Raw genomic sequence first — 20,774 nt, forward strand, 5'->3', positions numbered from 1 at the left:
TTTTACTTACTACAGCTTGCAGATAAATTACTGATAACAGACAAAATAGCAGACCAGGTTCATCCAAAAGATTTGAATCAGTCAGCGGAACACTGTACTACGTTCACATGTTACCAGTTAAGGAAATGGCAGTTGGTCAAATCATATGAAAGCATTACCCAAACAATTTATGCAATAGAAGCAACAAATTTACCCAAAAATAAGATATATCGACTGATGATACCCTTCTGATGTGAATATTGAATACTCATTGTGATGCATTCTGTAAACAACTGTGCTGACCAGGTAGAGGAAACAATGAAAATAGACGTCAATGCATAAACCATAGTGAATTAATTACCTGTGTGCTTTGTGCTTTAAAAAAAAGGAGAGAATCTTCTACTACATCTAAACACAGTAAGCCACATTGTATACACTAGCTCAACATGTAGAATTTCAAACCTAGTAAGGAGTACTGAAAACATTTGCTTATGCCTAAACTCCAGTGAATCCCCAGCATGCTGTGTTTTGGTGCAGATAATGTTGGACTGCTCTACCTCAACATCTAAACTCAGCAATGTGAACTCCTTACCTGCAAAATCCTTAAAATATTACCCTAAGAACATAAAAAACTAAAAACCTTCAGTAGAGAATATGTACAAAGAACTGACTACTTCACAACAACACACACCTAAGCGATTGAATAAGACTTTCATATTCAGCAAAATGCATTCATAAAACCTACTGCCCTATGTTTGCAGTTAAAAACAACAAATACTCAGATGAACTCTAGAAATTATAGCACCGTTTACATGTCCACAAGTTATACTTATTGGCATCACAGTAGTTATCATAATAGGTCTCTCTATATACAAAACAGAGTTTAACTTATCATCAGAGATAGCAACGATAGAATTAACTTTAGTCCCAATACTGATTCCTCTGGATCAATTTCAGCCATGATACTGAAAGAGAGGGATAGCATGAGTGGTCATTTTATAAGGCCCAAACAAGGGCTCACAGTCAAGAAGAGGTACTGATATCAAGGACAGAGAAAAGGAACATGTATATGCACATGATTTTTCTTTTTCTTTTATTTTTACAAGTATAAATGGTGAAGGCAGGTTTTGATCCAAAGATCTTGCGATGATTTTACAAAGACTTAACTAGTCCAACTTGTTAGCACCTTCTATATGTACCTGATTGATAGGCTCGAAATAGAGAATGGTGCAAGTGCTTCCATGAAAGCAGGTACACCAGTGAGTCTTGATTTCTCAAGCAAATTAATTTGCGAACCTCATGTAGCAGTCATTGACGAGTATCATGGGGTGCACCAACATGGATAAGTTCATAGAATTAATCAAAAACTATATCATCATCTAGCAAGCCAAGAAAAAAGAAAGATTGTTCCTGAAGTTAGTCTGAATTCGATTACGAAAATAAAACTCAAAATCTATGATGGTTTCATCGATAATCTGACAAAACGTCTTATCCAAACAGATTAAGCATCCAAGATCTTGATATGAAAACCTGATCCAAACTGAAAACCCAAGCCCATTTGTGTCCAGTTCACTACTATTTGTCTGCTTCCTGATTTATCACCACTAGGTCAAGCTATATCTGACTAGTCTTCCTCAATTGAGCTAAAAACCTACAGCAGCAATGAACTAAATTTGTTTCCTTGGAGAAAATGATAAATAACTTTAGTTGTGTATATTCATGATATTTACCTAAAAACTGTACTTTTGCTACTTGTTTGGAACCAATTTCCAAGGGATTTCAATTCCCAAAACTCTTCTCATTCCAAACCTAGGAATTCAATAGAACTATGGAATGTAAATTACAAGTCACTTTTTTTTTTGTTACAAATAATCTCTTTCATTATATGATTATTTTACTAGATATTGTTAGAACAGCCACAAGAGAGATGAATTCAAGATACAGGATCAAATAACAAGAGAAGCTACTGTTATCTATAAGAAGAACGATCCAAAATAGCTACTGAAAGAACGAATAATACACTTGTACGCAAGAAGAGTATTCACGAGACCAGTGATTGCGGCACTCGTACCTATTGCCCTCGAAAGCTGCTCGAGACTGACCCTCGTTCGACAAGCACAGACCACCGATCTGTTCTTCTTGTTGCAGGGTCCGAGTTTCTTTCTTTCTCTTGTGATACCCGAGCCCTTCAGTTCCATATCTCCTCTTGTGTTCAACGACCTTGGGATCTGCCAGCATCTTGTTCCGCCCGATCACCTGGCCCTCCGACCACCCATATCCAGCGAGATAGGCGAACGGGAAGTCCTCAACCCTGATGTCCTTAAACTCATCCAACCCACGATCTTGGGGAAGATCCTTCATGTCGTCTCTGAACTTCCAGCGCATGTAATCGTCATCGGGGGCGGGAACAGGGAGGGGGCACTTCGTCTTGGCGTCCGGGACGGGAGGGATGATGACGGACCTGGCGTCGTGGGAGACGGCTAGGGTTTGGGATGCGTCGAAGACGGAGATGAACTGGGGCTTGGCGACGCCATCCTCGCCCTCGTCTCCGGGGTCTCCTTGGGTGGAGGCGGTGACGGCTCCTCGGTAAGGGAAGGATTGAGACGGGATTTGGGCCGCGGAGGGATTGGGGCGAGACGAGGATGAGGAAAGAGTGAAGGAGATCTTTGCCGTCGTCTCTTTCTCCATGCTAAAGGCTCTAGGAAGAGAGCAGCCGTTTGAGTTGTTGATGCTAGACAGGTGGTCGTGAGGTTCTTAGTCGTGAAACAAGTCGGGACCGAGAACATTTTATGTTTGGATGATTTCTATTGGTGACAGGAGAAATAGCAGAAGCCTTGGTTAACTAACTCAGCATGAAAACTTGGTTTTCGATGACAAACATAAAATATGTCTTAATTCCGAATTTCGAATCCACCTGTAAACGATATGTCAATTATTCAATAAAATAAAATTTTGAAAACAAAATAAGCCGCACATTCACCCCATGGAGAAACGTTCCAAAATGCACGTTGACAATTAGGTCAGGCCATTCCGTACTCTCCTTATCACGTACTGTAGTTCTAATTACCCAACTATTAATACACAATGAAGCAGCAGTTTTGTTGCCCGAAATAAATTAAATAAAACAAATAACAAGGGTTTGATCTGTGACATCTGATCTGTAAATTAAAAAAATGGAAAGGATCGGAGACTCTAAAAGCTGAAGGTGAGAGATTTGACCGCCATTTCTGTCATTGTGATACCAACATCTGTGCCAGCATCGGCTTTGCGACAGATTCCCACTAATTAACGGGACAAGAATGCAGCAACTCTGAAAACAGTGCTTAATTCCTCTTTCTCTTATGTCGCCCGTGGCCTCCACGTTTCCTTTTTCCCAAGTTGCTAGTGTTTTGGCCACTCTCTTGGCTCATGACTTGAACCTTCTTTTTCCTCCTACTGCCACCCCTGTGTTTCCTTTTCCCAAGTACATTACCGTTGCCGTTGCTCTCATGGATGGTCCTTTGCTCGAGCATCTTCTGCATCTTGCATTGACCATTGATAGCATTCTTGTCGAGTTTTCTTACATTAACTGCTTGCTTCCTTTCACGGTAATGATTAGACACAAGGCTGCAAGCCAACTGCGACAGACGATGCCCAGCTATTGCATGGGAAAGGGGCCTGTATACCCAGTCCAAGAACACAAGTGCAGAGGAATGGTGAACAGAATGACCCAATCAGATTATTACACCAAACAAGAAATGAACAAGTCAGATGAAACCAACCGACGGTCGGGACTCACCTCTCAAGGTTTTTTCTCTTAAACATCGATCTTTCATGCCACAGTACTGGTGCCGGTTGAACATCTTTTTTGCTGATTGACTGCATGTAAATAAATTCTTATAGCCAAGGCCACAAAGCACTAATGAAGAGTTTAGAGAATGAGATTACATACCTTATTAGGTAAGATGACTCCAGATGGTATCTTCGAGATGTGTGTTTGGATGGGAGGGATTTTATAGTACACAAATCTGGAAGTCCATAAAACCATGTAAACAAGTCAAAAGAAACATTATGAAAATTTCAGTATAGGTCATAGGTGGGCAATCAAACAACATGGAGAGGGTATGAGAGATTTTCAATGTCAATCTCACTGTAATTTTTGTCAGAAATCAAATTTTCAAATACCAGGATAAGCTTCCTCACATGGTCTTATTCTTTGTTATCAATGTCATGCCCTCAATAGGTGAAAAAATTTCCGGTGAGAAAATGGTCTTATCAGAAATGTAAATGAATCCATTCATCCCAGAACTGCAGAGAAACAGCCAATTAAGCACAGAAATTCAGCTTGATCTCCAAATAATGTATCTTATGATAATGTTATTTAGCATGCTTATAAATATAAATCTTCAGTCACAACAAACCAATAACAAATTTCCTAATATAACTCAAAAGATGTGCAAAAATAGCAAAACAAGACTAAAACATAACAAGAAATATCAGCAAACATGATCGATAAACTGATCAAAGATAAGTTACATCTGCTGCAAACAAGTCACTAAAACAATGAGTTCTAAGAACTTTGTTGACAAAAAACTGTCAAACCCCTAGAACAAAACACACAAACCACAAACCTAGTCATTAACAAAGTTATTAGGTATTCAAAACCTTCTTGATAGTGATGAGTATGAAATAAGAACCCTTCTATCTATTGCATTAGAGGTCCTAAAGTTAAAAGAAAATAAAACATAAATCATAAGACTCTCTGCTATACTATGATCGGTCCTAAAGTCATAATATCTTAAGATTTTGAACACTTTAGTCACTCACAAAAAAAACATAAATTACTCAACAAAACTCAAGAAAATAAAAAGATTGTAATAGAGAAACCCAAGGTCTCTGACTCATATGACAAATTAAACCCTACTTACATTACCACATGGAGTGCTTAACAACCTTATAATGAAGTTACTCAAACCAAGAATTATTATAATCTAGAGACTTGAAAAGTCAACTAAAGAAAGTGTTAGCTGACAGAATAAATTACATTGTCAGCTTTATGAGCATAACTCATTCAAAGTCGAATTGTGATGGAAGCTATCATTAAAAAAAAAGGATTGTATGGCTTCTTCCTGAAGAGGATTGACAATGTTGATGAGCCACGGAGAACTACAAAGAACTGTTATTTAACCAAACAATAGCCATGTATATACCAATATAGTCAACGGCAATAGGCACTAAAAGGCGATAAGGTGTCAACACGCTTGAGGCACTAGGCGCCCCGAGCAAGGCGAGTCGCTCATGAATATTAAAATGTAGGAGAAGTATGATCACTAAAATAAAAATGAGAATATTGAAATTGACTCTTAATTATTCAAAAGGGAGGAGAGGGGGGGTTGTCGGGGTCCAAGGAGGCTCGACGGCTATTGATTGGGAGCAGTGATTTAAAAAGCGCTATGCGCCAAAAGGCGCTAAGGTCCAAAAACGCCTGAGGTGCTAGGCGCTCGCCCGAGCGAAACGATGTACTAAATATAAAAATATATAATATAATTAATAAATATAATTATTTAAAATTTTAAATAAAAATATGCTATTAAATTAAGAATAATATATTATTAATCTATTAACAGTATTGAAATTTAATAATTTCAAATAAACCTAACAATATTAACAGTATACTGTTAACAGTATACAGAATGAGAAGAAGGAATAGTGTAAGGGGGTACTGACTGAGAAAAGAGGAAGCGGGAGCGACAGCGGCAGCGGGTGTAAGGAGGCAGCGGCAGCGGTAGTGGCAGTGGGAGTGTAAGGAAGCAGCGACAGCGGGAGTGTATGGAGGCAGAGGCAGAGGCAGTGGCAGCGGGAGTGTAAGGAGGCAACAGCAGTGGGAGCGGGAGTGTAAGGAGGCAGCGGCAGCGGGAGCAGTAGTGGCGAGCAGCGACAGCGGCGGCAGCAGCAGCGACAACGGTAGCGGCAACGACGAGCAGCGGCAACGGGAGTAGGAGCGGCGAGCAGCGGGAGCGACGACAACGGTTGCGAGCAACGACAGCGGGAGCGACAGCGGCAACGAGCAAGGTTAGGGTTGGGCAGCGACAGCTGATATTGATTTTAGTTGGTTCGATTGAACAAACTAAACACCGGAGACCGAACCAGACCTAAAATCCTGGTTCGATCGCCTGGTTTAACCCAGGCGCTCGTCCAAAGCGTCCAGCGCCTGGGCTCGGGCGAGCGCCCATGCGGCACCTCTTTGAAGCACGCTGCCTGGAAGTGAAGCGAGGCGCTCGGGCGAGGAGAGGCCTCACCTCGCCCGAGCGCCTTTTTAAATCACTGATTGGGAGGGGATCATCTATCAAGGAGGAGGAGGAGGAGGAGGGAAGGGGGCAACCGCAGAGGACGAGAAAGTGGGAGGGGATAGCGAGAACAAAGGAAAGGGAGAAGAAGCAATGAGAAGGAGAAGAGGGAGAAGGAGGAGGAGGGAAGGGGGCAACCGCAGAGGACGAGAAAGTGGGAGGGGATAGCGAGAACAAAGGAAAGGGAGAAGAAGCAATGAGAAGGAGAAGAGGGAGGAGGAGGAGGGAAGGGGGCAACCGCAGAGGACGAGAAAGTGGGAGGGGATAGCGAGAACAAAGGAAAGGGAGAAGAAGCAATGAGAAGGAGAAGAGCGAGGAGAAGGACAAGGGAGAGGGGTGCTCTTGTTAGTTAGGAGGGAAGCTATATGGGAGGAGGGAAGAGAGGGGTGTGATTGTGGAGGGGGGGAATGCGAGAGGGAATAAGAGGGAGAAGAACCAAGCACGCGCCTGAGCCTCCTAGCACTCGGGCTACATCCAATTGCAGACACCCACCTAGACTGCCCCAACCATTGAGGTGCTTGAGCCTCAGCTCGCCTCAACCAAGCACCTACACGAGCACTCAAGGCCCGATGACTTCCCTAGTACATAATTCTAAAATTTCTGCTTATTAGCATGGACACCTTTCGTTGATCATGCAAACAATCAACAAAATTAAACCATAGACATGTTACTCAAGTAGATTAATAATGCACCAACACCAGTGGAGTAATTTAAGCCATCCACTTTCTTCATTATTTCAATGAGCGGATTTTATATTTGATAAGAACTTTCACAAAAACATTGACATGAAGATACCTACAGTATACTAATAATGCACCTATACTAGTGGAATAATCTAAGCCATGGATATCCTCATTGTTTCAATAAGTACATTTATATTTGATAAAGATTTAACTTTTGCAAAAACATAGACATGTTGATAATGATATACAACATACAAATGTTATTTATGGTACATATCTATATTTGTACATATATCAAGAACACAGAAGTTTATACATGTATGAAGTTTATGGGTTGATATTATTTAATACTTTTGGCAGTGTACTACTACTAACTGATAACCTGGTCCAATATTTTAGCAATGCTTGAATAAAAACTCTTGAAAAGTTCCCTGACTCACAAACAATGAAATATCATTTGTCATTTCTTCTTCAGCTTTCTGCTTATTTAACTCCCATATAGCAATATGATAATTGAGAAAGAACCTGATTTTGGGATCTATTCTTTTTTTGAGTTTGGTCTTGGGAAGTTTTGGATGATCCTTCTTCCGCCGATAAAAGGAGCGAATCTTTGATGTTAATGGATGTGAGAAATGAACAAAGAGCATATCCATACTCCAGCTGTTCCTTTGCTTTTCATCATCCTATAATTTAGATTAGCATAAAAGATCCAAGACAATAGAAGTACTAAACTACAATGTCAAAATTCATCAACAACTAGCAACTAAGAGCACATGGAATAAATAATGTTTACCGTTAATGTGTATTCTACTCTTTTTACTTCCGCAAGAAGGCGGGATTCGTCAACGAATGGTAGTTTACATACTGCCTGTACACCAAGAGAAAGAAAGGTGTATGATGCTACATGAAAATACTGTAGAATAGAACCCAGAAATTATATTTCTGCCTGTCATTTACAAAAGAAATACAAAAATATTTAGTTATAGAAAGCTTAGGCAAAACTTTCAAGAGACATAATTAGTCTACATAACTATATGTGTCCTTTTTGATAGGATTGATACTCAACTATATGCCAACTTTTTCCAATGTTTCTATTCCTTCAGCTGTTTCAAGGAATTGAATGTCATCAATCCCATTCGTTCAACACATGGACACAAAATAATAAAGAAGAAAAGAGAATCACCATCGTCATATAAGCATGTTGTTTTAGAACAGTGGGCCATAAATTGGTTGAAAAGGATACCTATCATATTGGTTCCAGTTCAAATTCATTTTCACAGAGCAACTCCGAAATTTTACTAGGCCCTGAAATGATAGAAAATCTAGAAAAACAGATCCGGTACATCTTCAGTTAACCAAAAATAAGACTACATATTAATCTGATCATGGATTGCTCTGTAATAGACCTTGCAAGGTTCCTTAGCCTACATATTAATCTGACAAAAGTTAATAATTAAGTAATCTTCATAAAGTTACTTTCTTTATACCCTCAATTCAACTTCTCTACCTATTATATTCTGGTATACACTTATAAATGCAGATCAACTAAGTTGACGAACAACTTGAGCTGCACTTGGAAACCAACTCACTCAATCCCATATGTTCACAGAAAATAATATGAGCAGGATGACATAGGCTCAGGTGTCATGGAAGAATCAGCACTTGGCAACCAACTCACTCAACTAAGTTACAGAAGCTTCCTTACCTCTTCCATTCTGGTCTCATGCCTTTCTTCCAATAACCTACCTTATTAATCATATGCCCACCTCTGTTCTCCATATGGTAACATCATTTGAAAAAAAATTTGAATCAAGTCCTAATTATAGAAAAAGACGTGTTTTTGGGTGCCTATACTATCCGTGGTTAAAACCTTACACCCATAACAAGCTGAGCCCGATCTAAAACATGTGTTTTTCTTGGATATTCTTTCAATCAAAGTACCTTTAAATGTTTTGATCTATCAACAAAAAGAATTTTCATTTCTCATCATGTTGATTTTGTGAAATGTCTTTCCTTATGAATCGTTTGACTCCCTCTTACCCAAGCTTACTTCTAACAACCATGCTAATTGGGTTCCATTCCAATTTGGGTTGAAACATCAACCTCACTCATCAATTCAGACACTTTACTCAAATCCCACTAAGTCTAGTTCCATTTGTTGCTCCCTCTAGCTCAGGTTCTTCCTCATTCCTGCAAGATCAAAACATTTGAAAAAAAATGTGTTTCCCTGTTTAGTTTGTTATTTGATATTTACTCTGTTTTTGGTGTTTAATTTCTTCATCAAATTGACGAATCCTTGCATGCAGTATTACAACATGCATAAAAGTTTTTATTTCAAAATCATATGCACATTAATCAACAATTCATGTCATTCCATTCTGATACTGATAACTATTCCAACTAACATTGTCTAATCACTAATGCATGATGTTTTATAAGTTAACACTGCTAGATTACAATTGCAAAATTCACATCACAAATCAATTTCCAAAAGATGTTCTCACGACTTGTAAAATCTTTGGAGGTACTCATAGGTATGTAAGATTGTTAAAATCAATCTAATAACAAAAATCTTGCAGATGAACCGAAGGAGTTTATCACAGACCACCTAACCCGAACTTAAAGATTTTGGTTACTCATTTACAGGCATGAGATAGCTTGATTCATGATTACGAAAACATTCTTCTCGCTAAAGCTACTTGCCTCAACCAAAATATTCAGTCTACAAAATAGGAACACAATAATCAGCACATGCATATTAAACTATTATGCACGGAAGATTAGCAAGTGGAAAGAAACCCCTGTTGACAATGAGTACAACAATGATAACTAATATCATGATAACTGTTGGATTCTGTATTCCCATATTTTCCTCAAGGGATTCTTGCTGTACAGATACGTAGGCGATCAATGGTAGGATGATTCTTTTGTATTCTGTTGCACTTTTAGACATGCAGGTTGACAATTATATCCCAAAACAGGGTTTCTCGCAGGGGATGTCTTTTTTTCATGTGCAGTGGAGAATCAATCCAGTAGCCAATGTGAGCAACATGAAAAGGGCTTTGAATCCTGAATGGTATTGTGCAATAATTAGTCTGCCTCCATTATTGGTTTCTTAAGTGACTTGTTAGTTTGCCAAGCTCAAGGATGCGTCAGAGAATCTAAACGCGCATGCAGTATTCTTCATATTTATCCATATACAAGGCCACCAAATCATATTATTGCGTAGAAACTAGGTTTCATGCTGATCCTCTTGTAAGTTCTCTATTATTTTCATCTATTTGGCATATTAATGGGACCTACTGATTGGCATTTGGTACTGCTGAGCTATAATGCTCCGATTTTTCCATTTTCTTAGGAACAATAGTTTCAGTTGCACACCATGCTGACATAGAATTTAGAATCGGATGCAAAAGATGAGTTCATATATAACTAGAAGATGTGGTTAACATTGTTTTTTCCATTTTTTTCTGTGATAGTCCTATGCACTTTTAGCATAGGAGAAAGGCTGCCTTAAAGGGCCTTTAGTTCTGTAGACCACAGTCCACTAAGTGTCTCTTTAGAAAACAAAAACGACCACATCTATGTTTTTAACCTCAAGGACACCTCAATTAGAAAAAATGTCTAGATTTGGCAAATAATCTGGAGATAGAAATAGTTTAAGCAAGCATTTTTTAGAAATATCTAGATTTGGGAAATAATTTGAAGATAGAAATGGATTATCCAATGGAGGGGGAAAGGGTTAATGTATCTACATATACAAGATAGTGTTAAGATAAAATAACCATATCAAGTCAGTGACATAAATGATAATGAAGCCGAACATTTCATGAATGAAATCTTATTATGGAAGATGAAACTCTTATCGTTAACACCTCCGTGGAAATTATAGAACTGCAAGTAATTCATCATCCCTAAAGCCAATGGTTCAGATCATATTGGGAAATCACTATCAACATTTACAATATATGGTACACGAAAAGCTATAAGGACTTTTAAAGTGCATTTTTCTTCCTCCTATTGTCACCTATTGGATGCGTTAAACTAGTAGCAGAAGACCATAAAGGCATAAAATCAATAGTTTCGGGTTCAAAAAGGCAGATGGTGTTATCAAAGGCACTTATTTGGTGAAATGTGAATACAACTATCATAATTTCTAAGGATATAAAAAAGAAGATAACCACTTGAGGAGACATATATCATGCAAGCTAATATATGTCAATTTTATAACAGCACAAGTACAAGTCCATACTCAGCAAAGTGCAAGATAGGTGCATGTGCCCACATTACTGACACAGCAGACTACACAGGCATGCTGATATTAGCATCATATAAAATGTCTGGATCCATGACTGGCATGACAATACATTACAAAGGACAGACATAAATAATAAATATGTCATTTTAGTCATGAAAATATGCAGGATGTAGATCATTACCTGCCAGGAGAAACGCTTACCATTCATATCAAGCTCAAAATCTGTACAAAAAATTAATAATAATAAAGTTTTGTTTCCAAAGACACACAAATTTCGCATCCTTAAGAGTGTAGGCTAACCTGCTGGATAAAAATCAATTATCGAAGAAGATGGATCAGTCATCAAATTCCTGTAACGCAAAGGCAGTGCATGTGCACTAACCATGGACAACATGAACCACAAGTCAAGTTGATGCCAGCAAAATAAAGGAAATATCATTTAGCAAGCTTAAATTAGTTTGAACCTTGCAGCAGGAAGTACACCCATAAGTTGATTAAATGGCTTGAATGGGATTCCAAGTTTAAACTGAACTTCCAAGTCCTTCAAGTCAAGAAAATCTGAAGCAAATGGAGCATAGTGATATGGATAAAACCTGAAAATTGATTTTTTTTTGTAGTTAAAAAAGAAAAAAAAACAATATGCACATGCAATATGTGCATATACGTATAAACACAAACACAAATATATACAACGTAAACACATGTTCAAATATATATACAAACATACATATACAGAAATATAAATAGAGAGACAGATAGGATGCACAATAATAAAAGGAGTACACTAATGTATCAGATTTTTTATTAATAATAATATTATAAAGGTCAGATTGGCCCGACTTTCTTCTCCTCTTTTGAGTGCTTCCTCCCTCTAGTCTTGTTCTTCCTCCCACGACATTCTGCTTCATCCCTTTCATTCTCCAAAACCCTAAAAAACGCTCATACACACTATCTTGTAGAAGATTATCAATTTCCCAAGCTACAGAGGTGGGCAGCATACTATTATAAAGATCAGACCTGACATGACCTCTGGAACCCAATATCTGTGAGGTATGGAATTCCTAGGTCACATCAAATTTTCTGTAAATTAAAGCTTGGACGAGTAGAAACTAGGGGGAACACTAAATGTACAAACTACCACATAAACTTCCTGTTACTCAAAACAAAGTTAACCTAGAATATTTCAATAATATATTATATTCCTAGAAACAGGAAAGAGTACAGTATAATACAAGATAAGCAGATCGTAGCACAAACCATTGCCAGGAACAGACTCCTTGGTAGTAGTAGTGCATGACCCAGCAGATCCCTTCAACATACTTTTCAACCTGCAGTCAAAACCTGTTATTTAGTATCTGAATGGTTGTAGCTCTAGTTCCACTTTCAGTGAAGATTGAACAAACCAAAACTGGATATAGTAGTTAAAGTTTAAAGGAAGTTGAGCAAATATGAAACCACAAGACATGGAAAAAAAATTTCTTCATTTCCTAAAACCAAATCCTCGATAAATGAATTGATCAATAACCTTTAATATTAACAATCAAAGCTTAAGGCCCAAGCTTGCAAGGTCATATAGTAACAAATGATCTCAAGATACATGGCCAAGTATGAACTAAAACATTACTAATGAAACACTTGTATTTCATCGATTCACGGTTAGTAGCAGATGTAAGTTTGCTCACTGCATGTCTCTTGAGTTTCTGGCATTCATCTTCAGACTTGACTTCAAACTTCTCAGAATAGTACTCTTCTTTCCACTCCTCTTCTCCCTGCTGTACCTGCCCCTTCAATACTAAAAAAGAAATGAGGAATCTTGAGTGTGTTCTGTGAGCTTGTGCATAATTGTTTTATCACAATAGCAACATAACACATGCTCACACATAAACCCAAAGGAAAAACAAAAGCAACATAACAATGCTTTTGCAATACCAGATGCTGTACTATTTGGGTTGCTTCTGCCGAGAAAATTTGCAGACCTCTCGAAACTCTTCATCCAAATCTGCAGCATAAACAAAGGTCCAGTGAAATTCTAATAGCATTACAAGTCACAGATTCATAGTACTGATGAATCTAATTCTGAAAGGTTTGTTGGAGAAAATTAAACAACATTACACCCAAAGCTGTCGGATCCCAAGGAATTAAGGGACACTTACAGATCCTATTTTCTGTTCGACCTCCACAGCATCTCGCAAATGACTATTCATTTCCCTCTGTAACTGCAGATACGCAAGTTGAAAGATGAAATTAGTTCTTGTTCAACGATCAAAAATTGTAATCTGCTTGATGTAGTGAATAATTAAGTAAGAAAGTCATAATACACCAGGCCTTGTCATATTTATAGCTCTGGAAATGTTGTACTATAATGTCATAACTCAAAAGAGTAGGACATAAGTCATTTCATCCAATAAAACTTATGTTGACTAAAGTAATATGTATTTTCAACTTTTGCAATTTCTTGTATGCATATACCAAATCAAAAAGAATCAAATACAAATGATATTGATGTTTAAATTGAGTCTAAACTAAAAGTAATCTAAGAGGAACAAAGTTTGCTAGGTTATAGAATCTCAATAGAACAGAAATAAATAAGATAAGATCCTCATCTTTTCTGGAGACTTGTTGAATTACACATAGCATTTTATGTATCTACAACTTTGATAGAAAAAGTAAGTCCAGACTCGTAGCTCAAAATTAATTCAGTGGATTAGCACAAGCATTAAAGGATGGATGCTGTTAGATTACCAGCCAATCAAAGACTCTCTATCAAATCTCCAATGAAGCGCTTGCAATTGTTTTTATTTTGTCCTCTACCTACTTCATATTGACAGGGAAAGGGTTCTGTTTTGATTGTCAGGCTTTGCACATTTCTGGATCAGAGGCTAAAGGCAGTGAATAACCATCCACTAGTACATGCTCATTTAGATTTCAGTCTTAAAAGCAATTTTCAAAAGAATAATGAAGAACAAATTAGTTATCTGGTTGCACATGACTCAATAAGGCCTTAATAGTTTCCAGTAAGCGATCATCAACTAATAGAAGACTAAGAAACTATGAAGGGAACAAGGGCAGGTTTGGATTATTGCCTCCCTCCGAACTGCATTTACCCTCTCAAGGCATCAGGCAAACCAGCGGGAAGCAAAAAGAATAACACTGGATGCACTTATCTTCCTTATAAATTGAAATGTGTAGGCTTACTTTGTACCAATAGAACAGGCTCGAAGAGAGATGACATTCTACTGAGCTAGTACCCTGGGATGGGATGAGGTAAAAAATCAAATACAACAAAAGAGTCCAGATAGAAAAGCAATCATATGATAGTCTTCTGCCAAAGCCACAGAGCTTGAAGAAAGAGAGCAGATCACAGAGCTAGCTTTAGCTAAGAGCTCACTACCTGCCATTACCCCTACCCTATTCTTCTGGCCGCCTCATGTAAGACCAAGATCAGAATGAGGATAGGGCCTCAAATTACTACCTCTAGTCTCTTTCGCACATGATTTTCAAATGATTTATCAATAACAAGATCTTTGCTAATTTCTGAAATTTTCATCAAAAGTTCTACAAATCATGCCAACTGCATCCAGATGAAATTCCATTACTTTTATTTACAGAATTTAAGATTAATATTTTAAAGGTTAAAACAATATTAAGGTACCTGAATGCGCTTTCGAAAGATAGCACTTTCATGAGATCCAACTATCTGTAGGAAATGCTCAACCCGTTCCAGGTTCACCTATAGAACAAATAATTAGAAGCAACTAACGACCCCTTTTCTTTACAGTGACACAAAAGAGTACCAAAATATAGTCCAGGTGATTAACATAAGTTGAAGTTTCACAATTGAGTTTTTAAATTAAGATTATGTAAATAAAACAGACATTGACTGTCAATGAGATGCACATGCAGTTTAAGGCTTTAGCCGTGAATGCGCTTTCCCTCTATAAAAGAAATACGTATATATGTAAACTATTCTAGGTAGAAACTACACAATCAAAATACGTTTATCTGGCAAACCTCAAAAGAGTTGGTTAAATAACCACCCATTGCAGCAAACTCCTTTTTGTAGACGGTCATAAGCAGATCAATTGCTCCCTGCATGTGATAGAGAAAGAAACGGCATCAACATGACACGAACATACAAAATAAAGAATTGTATAAAGCCAAATAGTGAAATGTTAGCAGAACAACAGAAGATTATAACCTTCAAATTGAGTAGCTTGTAAAGAAGCTTTAAGCATAAGCACAAATATATCAAAATGAAAAAGAGAAAGCATCGCCATATCGAACCTCCGAAATTTCTAGAGAAGGAACATGGGGAAGAAAGTCATTTCCAACAAACAAACATATGAAAACAAAATCATCAATCAAGCGCTCCAAGTCAATCTTCATTTTGGCACCAAATATTTTCAGGTCATGTTGCAAGTAGTCTCTCAGTACCCATATATTGAGAAACTGCAAGAAAAATCAACTTTAAGCCACATATTCAGGAAATGCAACAACTGGAGCAAAAGCTAAATAGAACAATAACAAACAAAAGACTGAAATGAGTTATAGGGAACAGGATTTTAGATCTTACAGAGAACCTTTTTTGTCTTTGGTTCCTTGTTAAGGAACCAATTATTTCATAATAATACTTCTGTTCTATGTTAATTTCATGAAACAAGGCCCTAGCATGATATAGCTTGTATGGATGAGCTTCCAAGATTTTTTTTGAAAATATTAACACACCACTAACACCATTTTCTTCCAAAAAAGAGAGAGTAGATGCATCTCATGCACATAACTATTAAGGTAGGTGCAATTACAACATTCTAAAGATAAGTAACACAACTCCAAGCTAAAATGATCAGGCCATAAGCAACAAGCAACCCACATAAGCATTATTAGAATTTAGAAGTTCCTGAAGGACTTGAAGTCAGGTAAAATAGTAACCATTTGTGATTTTAAATATATGCATAAATTAAAACATCTACCTAGTATAACTGTTGAGAAAAACAATAACCATCCATCGTAATGACATCGGTGGATTAGGTTCACATCAAATCCAAGCCCATCATGATTTGGTCAAAATTATAAATTATTTTATCTAATATGATCCAAAGGCCATAAAAAAGAGCTACTAACCAAGAAGCTGCCAAAATACTTATACATATACTAAGTTGGTAATGGAGATCTGAGACTGTATTCAGGTCAGTGTTTTTAAAAGCGTTAAGCGCCAAGGTCCCAAAACGCTCAAGGCTCTAAGCACCCGCCTGAGTGAAGCGAGACGCTCCAAAATATTAAAATATTAAAATATATATTATAATTAATAAATATGATCACAAAAATAAAAATACCACATCAAGTTGAAATCACATGGCTCGGCTTGAAATATATACTATAAAAAATGGAGATCAACAAGGGAGCTATAGTACAGCAGATATGGGGTTTTTAGCTAGTTTGAAATGATTGTATTACCCGTAAGAGTAGAAGCAACAGTAGGTTTACCTAAACAGGTTGATTCCATGTCAATGTACATAGTGTCATGTCCTAATTCGACGATTCAAAATCTTCCATATGACATTAGATCAACGAATCCATATATTAGTTGAGCCCCAATAGTATTTGCACATTGATATTCAATTATCATGTGTATATATATATATATATATATATATATATATATATATATATATATATATATATATATATATATATACTATTCATAATGATGTGATTCTTTGACCGCTACGCCTGAGTTGACTTGTAATTTGAGCTCAATCCCATTCGATAGGGCGATTCCTGGCCCAAATCTAGAAATGAGTGAGTCAACTGGCATCTTGACACAACGAAATTGAAACCAAGAGTGCTATTTATTATGATTTAATACTTAGCGTGCTACTTATTGCATTTATATTCACATCTGTCCATCAGGCATCACATCTTGGGCGTGAGAAAAGGTAGATCGTTAAAGAGAGAGAGATCATGTCCTCCAATGAAATCACATCTTCCAACAAGATCACGTCTTCTACCTCCAATCTGTCGTCGAGTACTAATCAATTCTCCACCACCGAGCACTGATCGTTTTTGTTGTATTCGCCTTCAAGTCAGTGCCCTCCTTCTCACCTGGGCCCCTTTCTCTTCGAATCTTGTCCTTTCTCTTCCAATCTCTTGTGCTACATCACTTTCACTTGAGCGCTAACCAAAAGTGCCTAGCATTTGGGCTCAAACGAGAGCCCAGGCAACGCTTTAGTGAATCACGTAGCCTGGAGGTCGTGCGAGGCACTTGGGCCTCGCCTCGCCTTGCACGAGCGCTTAGGAGAGTGCCCGAGTGCCTATTAAAAACACTGATTTAGGTTAGATGCAATGATTGGATGATCCCATATGACCTGGACCTCATATTAATTGTCCAATTCAAATCATATGTCACCATTTAGCATTCATCGATGGAAAACCATAGATCCATTTGTTGCATTCTAGAAGACATTCTACTATGAGTCACAGATCCTTTTTTTTTTTTTTGATATAATCAGAATGCCACATATGCCTTTCTTCAAAAGATTGTATGATATAGAAGTAAATAAGTTTATCAAGTCACAAACAACAAATACTTGCAACATCTCAAATCCATAGAGTTATCACATTAATTGCCTCACATGGTCAGATGGGCAAAAGAAAGAAAAAAGCAAGAAGGAAAAGTGAATTGAGATACAAAAGCCTTGGATTTCTTTGCCTCCCAACACACACACCACAAAATAAAAATAAATAAGTAAAAGCACACCCTCCTTTCTTCTCTTCACCATAGTTTTTATTATTTATTCTCCATGATCCTTGTTGGTGATTTTCTATATCCATAACTCTTTTTCAACATCCTACTAGTCTTATTGGTTAAGCTCCTGATGAATTGCATAGAGGTAAAGGAAACCTTATTAGTTGCAAGATACTGAATTGAAGGTGATTAAATCCAAATAGATTAACTCAACTCTGATTGACTGAAGCTCTGTGAAAAGCAGCCTACTGCACAGAAGTCCTATCAGTGCAAGGTCTAGGAAGAGTTCACGTGTGCAGCCTTACCACAAGAAAAAAGATTGTTTCCATGATCTGGCTGAAGCTTTTGGAAGCATAAAAAATTAATGACAGATCAATCAAACTGGAAGCATATAGGACAGATATAAAGCACGGTTAACAAATTAAAGCATCTCTGAAAGGAAGGAACAAGAAACAGTAGTGATGGTGGAGGTGGAGATAAATGGAAGTACGAAGAGAAAGAGAGAGTGAGAGTGAAAGAATGGTGCAAGAGTGAGGAGAAACAAGGAAATGACAGAATAAAACTCTCAATATCTAAAAGACATTGTATGGCACGAACCTGGAACTTTTTTCTTGGCACCTCATGGTTAACTTCATGATTCCACACTTTCCCTTCTTTACTTGAAGACTTGTTTTTGTTTTCAAATTTTGAAGTTCTTTCGGTACGCCTTGCAACACGAACGTCCTACACAACAATTTAAATGTTCAACAGTTGACAAGAATTAACAAGTATAGAAGACATGCCAAAGCTTCCCGAATGCAAACCTCTCTTAGTATAGAAAAATGTATTTCATGTGTTGCTAGTGCAAGCATGATTAAGTCAGCATCCTAAAACCACAGAACATGTTAATCTAACCTTAGAAAGAGCAAATAAAACCAATAAATAACTGGTGAAAGAAACATGGAAAGAAAATCTACCAAACCATACAAACAATGTCTTGCATTTGGGTCAAATCCAGGAAGGTTCCTCTGTGAGCGAATATATGATGCTATTTTGTGCTCGCCCTCACCCGGCACACTAGCATCTGATAGAATGACCTATGGAAAAGGTCAGTATTCACACAGGTCTGTTGCACAAGCACATACAGTAACTGAGAAACAATTGTTAAAAATATACCTTAATACCTCGCCATCCAGGATCACTATTTATTCTTAAGCAAATGTAATACCGAAGGGCAGACGACAACAAAGCCATGAACTCAGTCCCAGGTGTGATGACATTTGAATCCATTTTGTTGATTTCTTCTGGATTGCATAATTTCTCAGGCTGAGACTCGAAGTCATCTCTCAGCTTCTCTGCCTCTGCTGCCTAGAAAATTGCTTTAATCAATAAAAACCGATATAGATAGACTTGGGAGCTTAGATGATACAACGTTCACAACTAACTCACTGCATCAGCTCTATCTTTAGCAGCCCTGAACCGCCTCGCTCGTTGCTGATTCATCTTCGCTCTGGGAGCTACTCCATCTAAGAAACCAGGACGACTAAAAATAACCACAAATACATAGCAAAAGAATATCTAGGTTACTCCAAAATTGGAACCTTTGGGATCCCAACTCACCGATTGCCATGTACAGGAGCTTCCGAGGACGAACCAAGGAGAAAAGGTGATCAATGTACACGAACACTGCCTTGTAAACCTCGTCATACGACTTGGGAGGAGGCTAAAATGTCCGAAAATGTAAAAAAGTAATCAACTTCATTAAGATTCAAGAAACCCAAGACAAGACAAAGATACTATACCCGATCTTCTGGATGGAAGCAAGGGTGGACGATGCCGTTCATATCAAGATAGAGGTTGTCGAACTCGACGCCGTTAGGGTTCGGCCTGCTCGAGTCGATTGGAACCTGGACGCCATTGACGACCACGGGAGCTTCTTCGCGGACCTGCACCACCGAGAGGGGGTACCGATCGACCAGCCACCGGTAGAAAGCGGGAATTCCCATCCGTATCGATGCCGATTTCCCGAGTTCTCGAGAGGCGCTAGGGTTTGGGTTTAGGGTTTAGAGTCACCGATTGGGAGAGACAACATACTATATATACGAGCCTCTGGAAGAGGAGATACGGTCAGGGCGGTGACGGGAACTCACCGTTCCGTCGTATGCAAGAAGAATCAGGGCCGCTTCTTTGGGCCAATCATGATTTAACGCGTGTGCCATCGGCCCCACCGCGACCGAATGTTAATGAATGATACCAAGAGCCTCTCTGATCTGTAATTTATCTTTAGATTTCGTTGGGTTTCTTGAGAGTAAAACAACGTTTCTTTCTGATTCAAACGATATTTTGAAGCCTGTAATTGACAAAAGCAAGGATTAAGGCGATAATTTCAAAATTGAAAGGTTAAATGAGGAAAATACGGTCATTTGATGGTTTATTTAAGCCTTTATTCCAACCTTACGATTGTCAATTTGATGAACACACGATGAACCTAAAAGCAATAGGTAATCGAAAATATGTATTTTGTTTTGATGTTTCTAAGCCTAAATCAAATAATTCATATTTTCCAAAAAAAGAAGGAAGAAGAAATAGATGGTTTGAAAATTTCATATGCACCTTATTCATGTATAAATATTTGTGTACATATATACATACATACATATATATGTATACTTTTTATGTATATACATATAAATATATATATATGTATGTATGTATGTATATATATATATACAAACATATATATATATATGTATATATATGTGTACACATATATATATATATATATATGTATGTATATATATACA

At 37.7% G+C, this 20,774-nt stretch overlaps 2 protein-coding genes across 4 annotated transcripts; both read right to left on the minus strand.

Moving 5' to 3' along the window:
- Nucleotides 1–328: 328 nt before the first annotated feature.
- Nucleotides 329–20,055, minus strand: LOC135653537 (5'-3' exoribonuclease 4-like). 3 transcript variants are annotated; one of them, XM_065175456.1, is made up of 24 exons: nucleotides 19,773–20,055; nucleotides 19,591–19,693; nucleotides 19,420–19,496; nucleotides 19,147–19,338; nucleotides 18,948–19,067; nucleotides 18,795–18,857; nucleotides 18,589–18,714; nucleotides 15,531–15,695; nucleotides 15,258–15,335; nucleotides 14,899–14,976; nucleotides 13,400–13,462; nucleotides 13,176–13,245; nucleotides 12,929–13,038; nucleotides 12,504–12,574; nucleotides 11,711–11,839; nucleotides 11,547–11,623; nucleotides 11,428–11,468; nucleotides 7,782–7,856; nucleotides 7,514–7,671; nucleotides 4,162–4,266; nucleotides 3,911–3,986; nucleotides 3,758–3,837; nucleotides 2,051–3,636; nucleotides 329–571 (listed from the first exon to the last, which is right to left on the minus strand). In XM_065175456.1, the coding sequence occupies exons 1-23, from the start codon at nucleotides 19,974–19,976 to the stop codon at nucleotides 3,303–3,305; spliced, it is 2,595 nt and encodes an 864-aa protein (XP_065031528.1). In that variant the 5' UTR covers nucleotides 19,977–20,055; the 3' UTR covers nucleotides 329–571; nucleotides 2,051–3,302. The 3 variants fall into 3 exon arrangements, with proteins under 3 accessions (XP_065031528.1, XP_065031529.1, XP_065031530.1); XM_065175457.1 differs by lacking the exon at nucleotides 18,795–18,857; XM_065175458.1 differs by lacking the exons at nucleotides 19,591–19,693; nucleotides 19,773–20,055 and having other exon boundaries at nucleotides 19,147–19,331; nucleotides 19,420–19,436.
- LOC135672157 (protein MOS2-like) lies at nucleotides 1,728–2,667 on the minus strand. The gene is made up of 2 exons (XM_065180611.1): nucleotides 2,051–2,667; nucleotides 1,728–1,788 (listed from the first exon to the last, which is right to left on the minus strand). Exons 1-2 carry the CDS (start codon nucleotides 2,665–2,667, stop codon nucleotides 1,728–1,730), a joined length of 678 nt encoding a protein of 225 aa, XP_065036683.1.
- Nucleotides 20,056–20,774: the final 719 nt, after the last annotated feature.

This window comes from Musa acuminata, chromosome BXJ1-4 (genome assembly GCF_036884655.1).
Source record: "Musa acuminata AAA Group cultivar baxijiao chromosome BXJ1-4, Cavendish_Baxijiao_AAA, whole genome shotgun sequence".
Taxonomy (NCBI): Eukaryota; Viridiplantae; Streptophyta; class Magnoliopsida; order Zingiberales; family Musaceae; genus Musa; species Musa acuminata.

Excerpts from the sequence above, each read along its gene's own strand:
- LOC135653537 (XM_065175456.1), bottom strand. The coding sequence starts at position 19,976 with ATGGGAATTCCCGCTTTCTACCGGTGGCTGGTCGATCGGTACCCCCTC. Across the intron at positions 12,575-12,928 it reads AGAAACTCAAGAGACATGCA|GTTGAAAAGTATGTTGAAGG; the intron begins GTGAGCAAACTT and ends TTTTGACTGCAG. Across the intron at positions 4,267-7,513 it reads AGAATAGATCCCAAAATCAG|TTCTGGGATGAATGGATTCA; the intron begins GTTCTTTCTCAA and ends GTTTCTCTGCAG.
- LOC135672157 (XM_065180611.1), bottom strand. The coding sequence starts at position 2,667 with ATGGAGAAAGAGACGACGGCAAAGATCTCCTTCACTCTTTCCTCATCC. Across the intron at positions 1,789-2,050 it reads GCAGCTTTCGAGGGCAATAG|GTTTGGAATGAGAAGAGTTT; the intron begins GTACGAGTGCCG and ends TTGAATTCCTAG.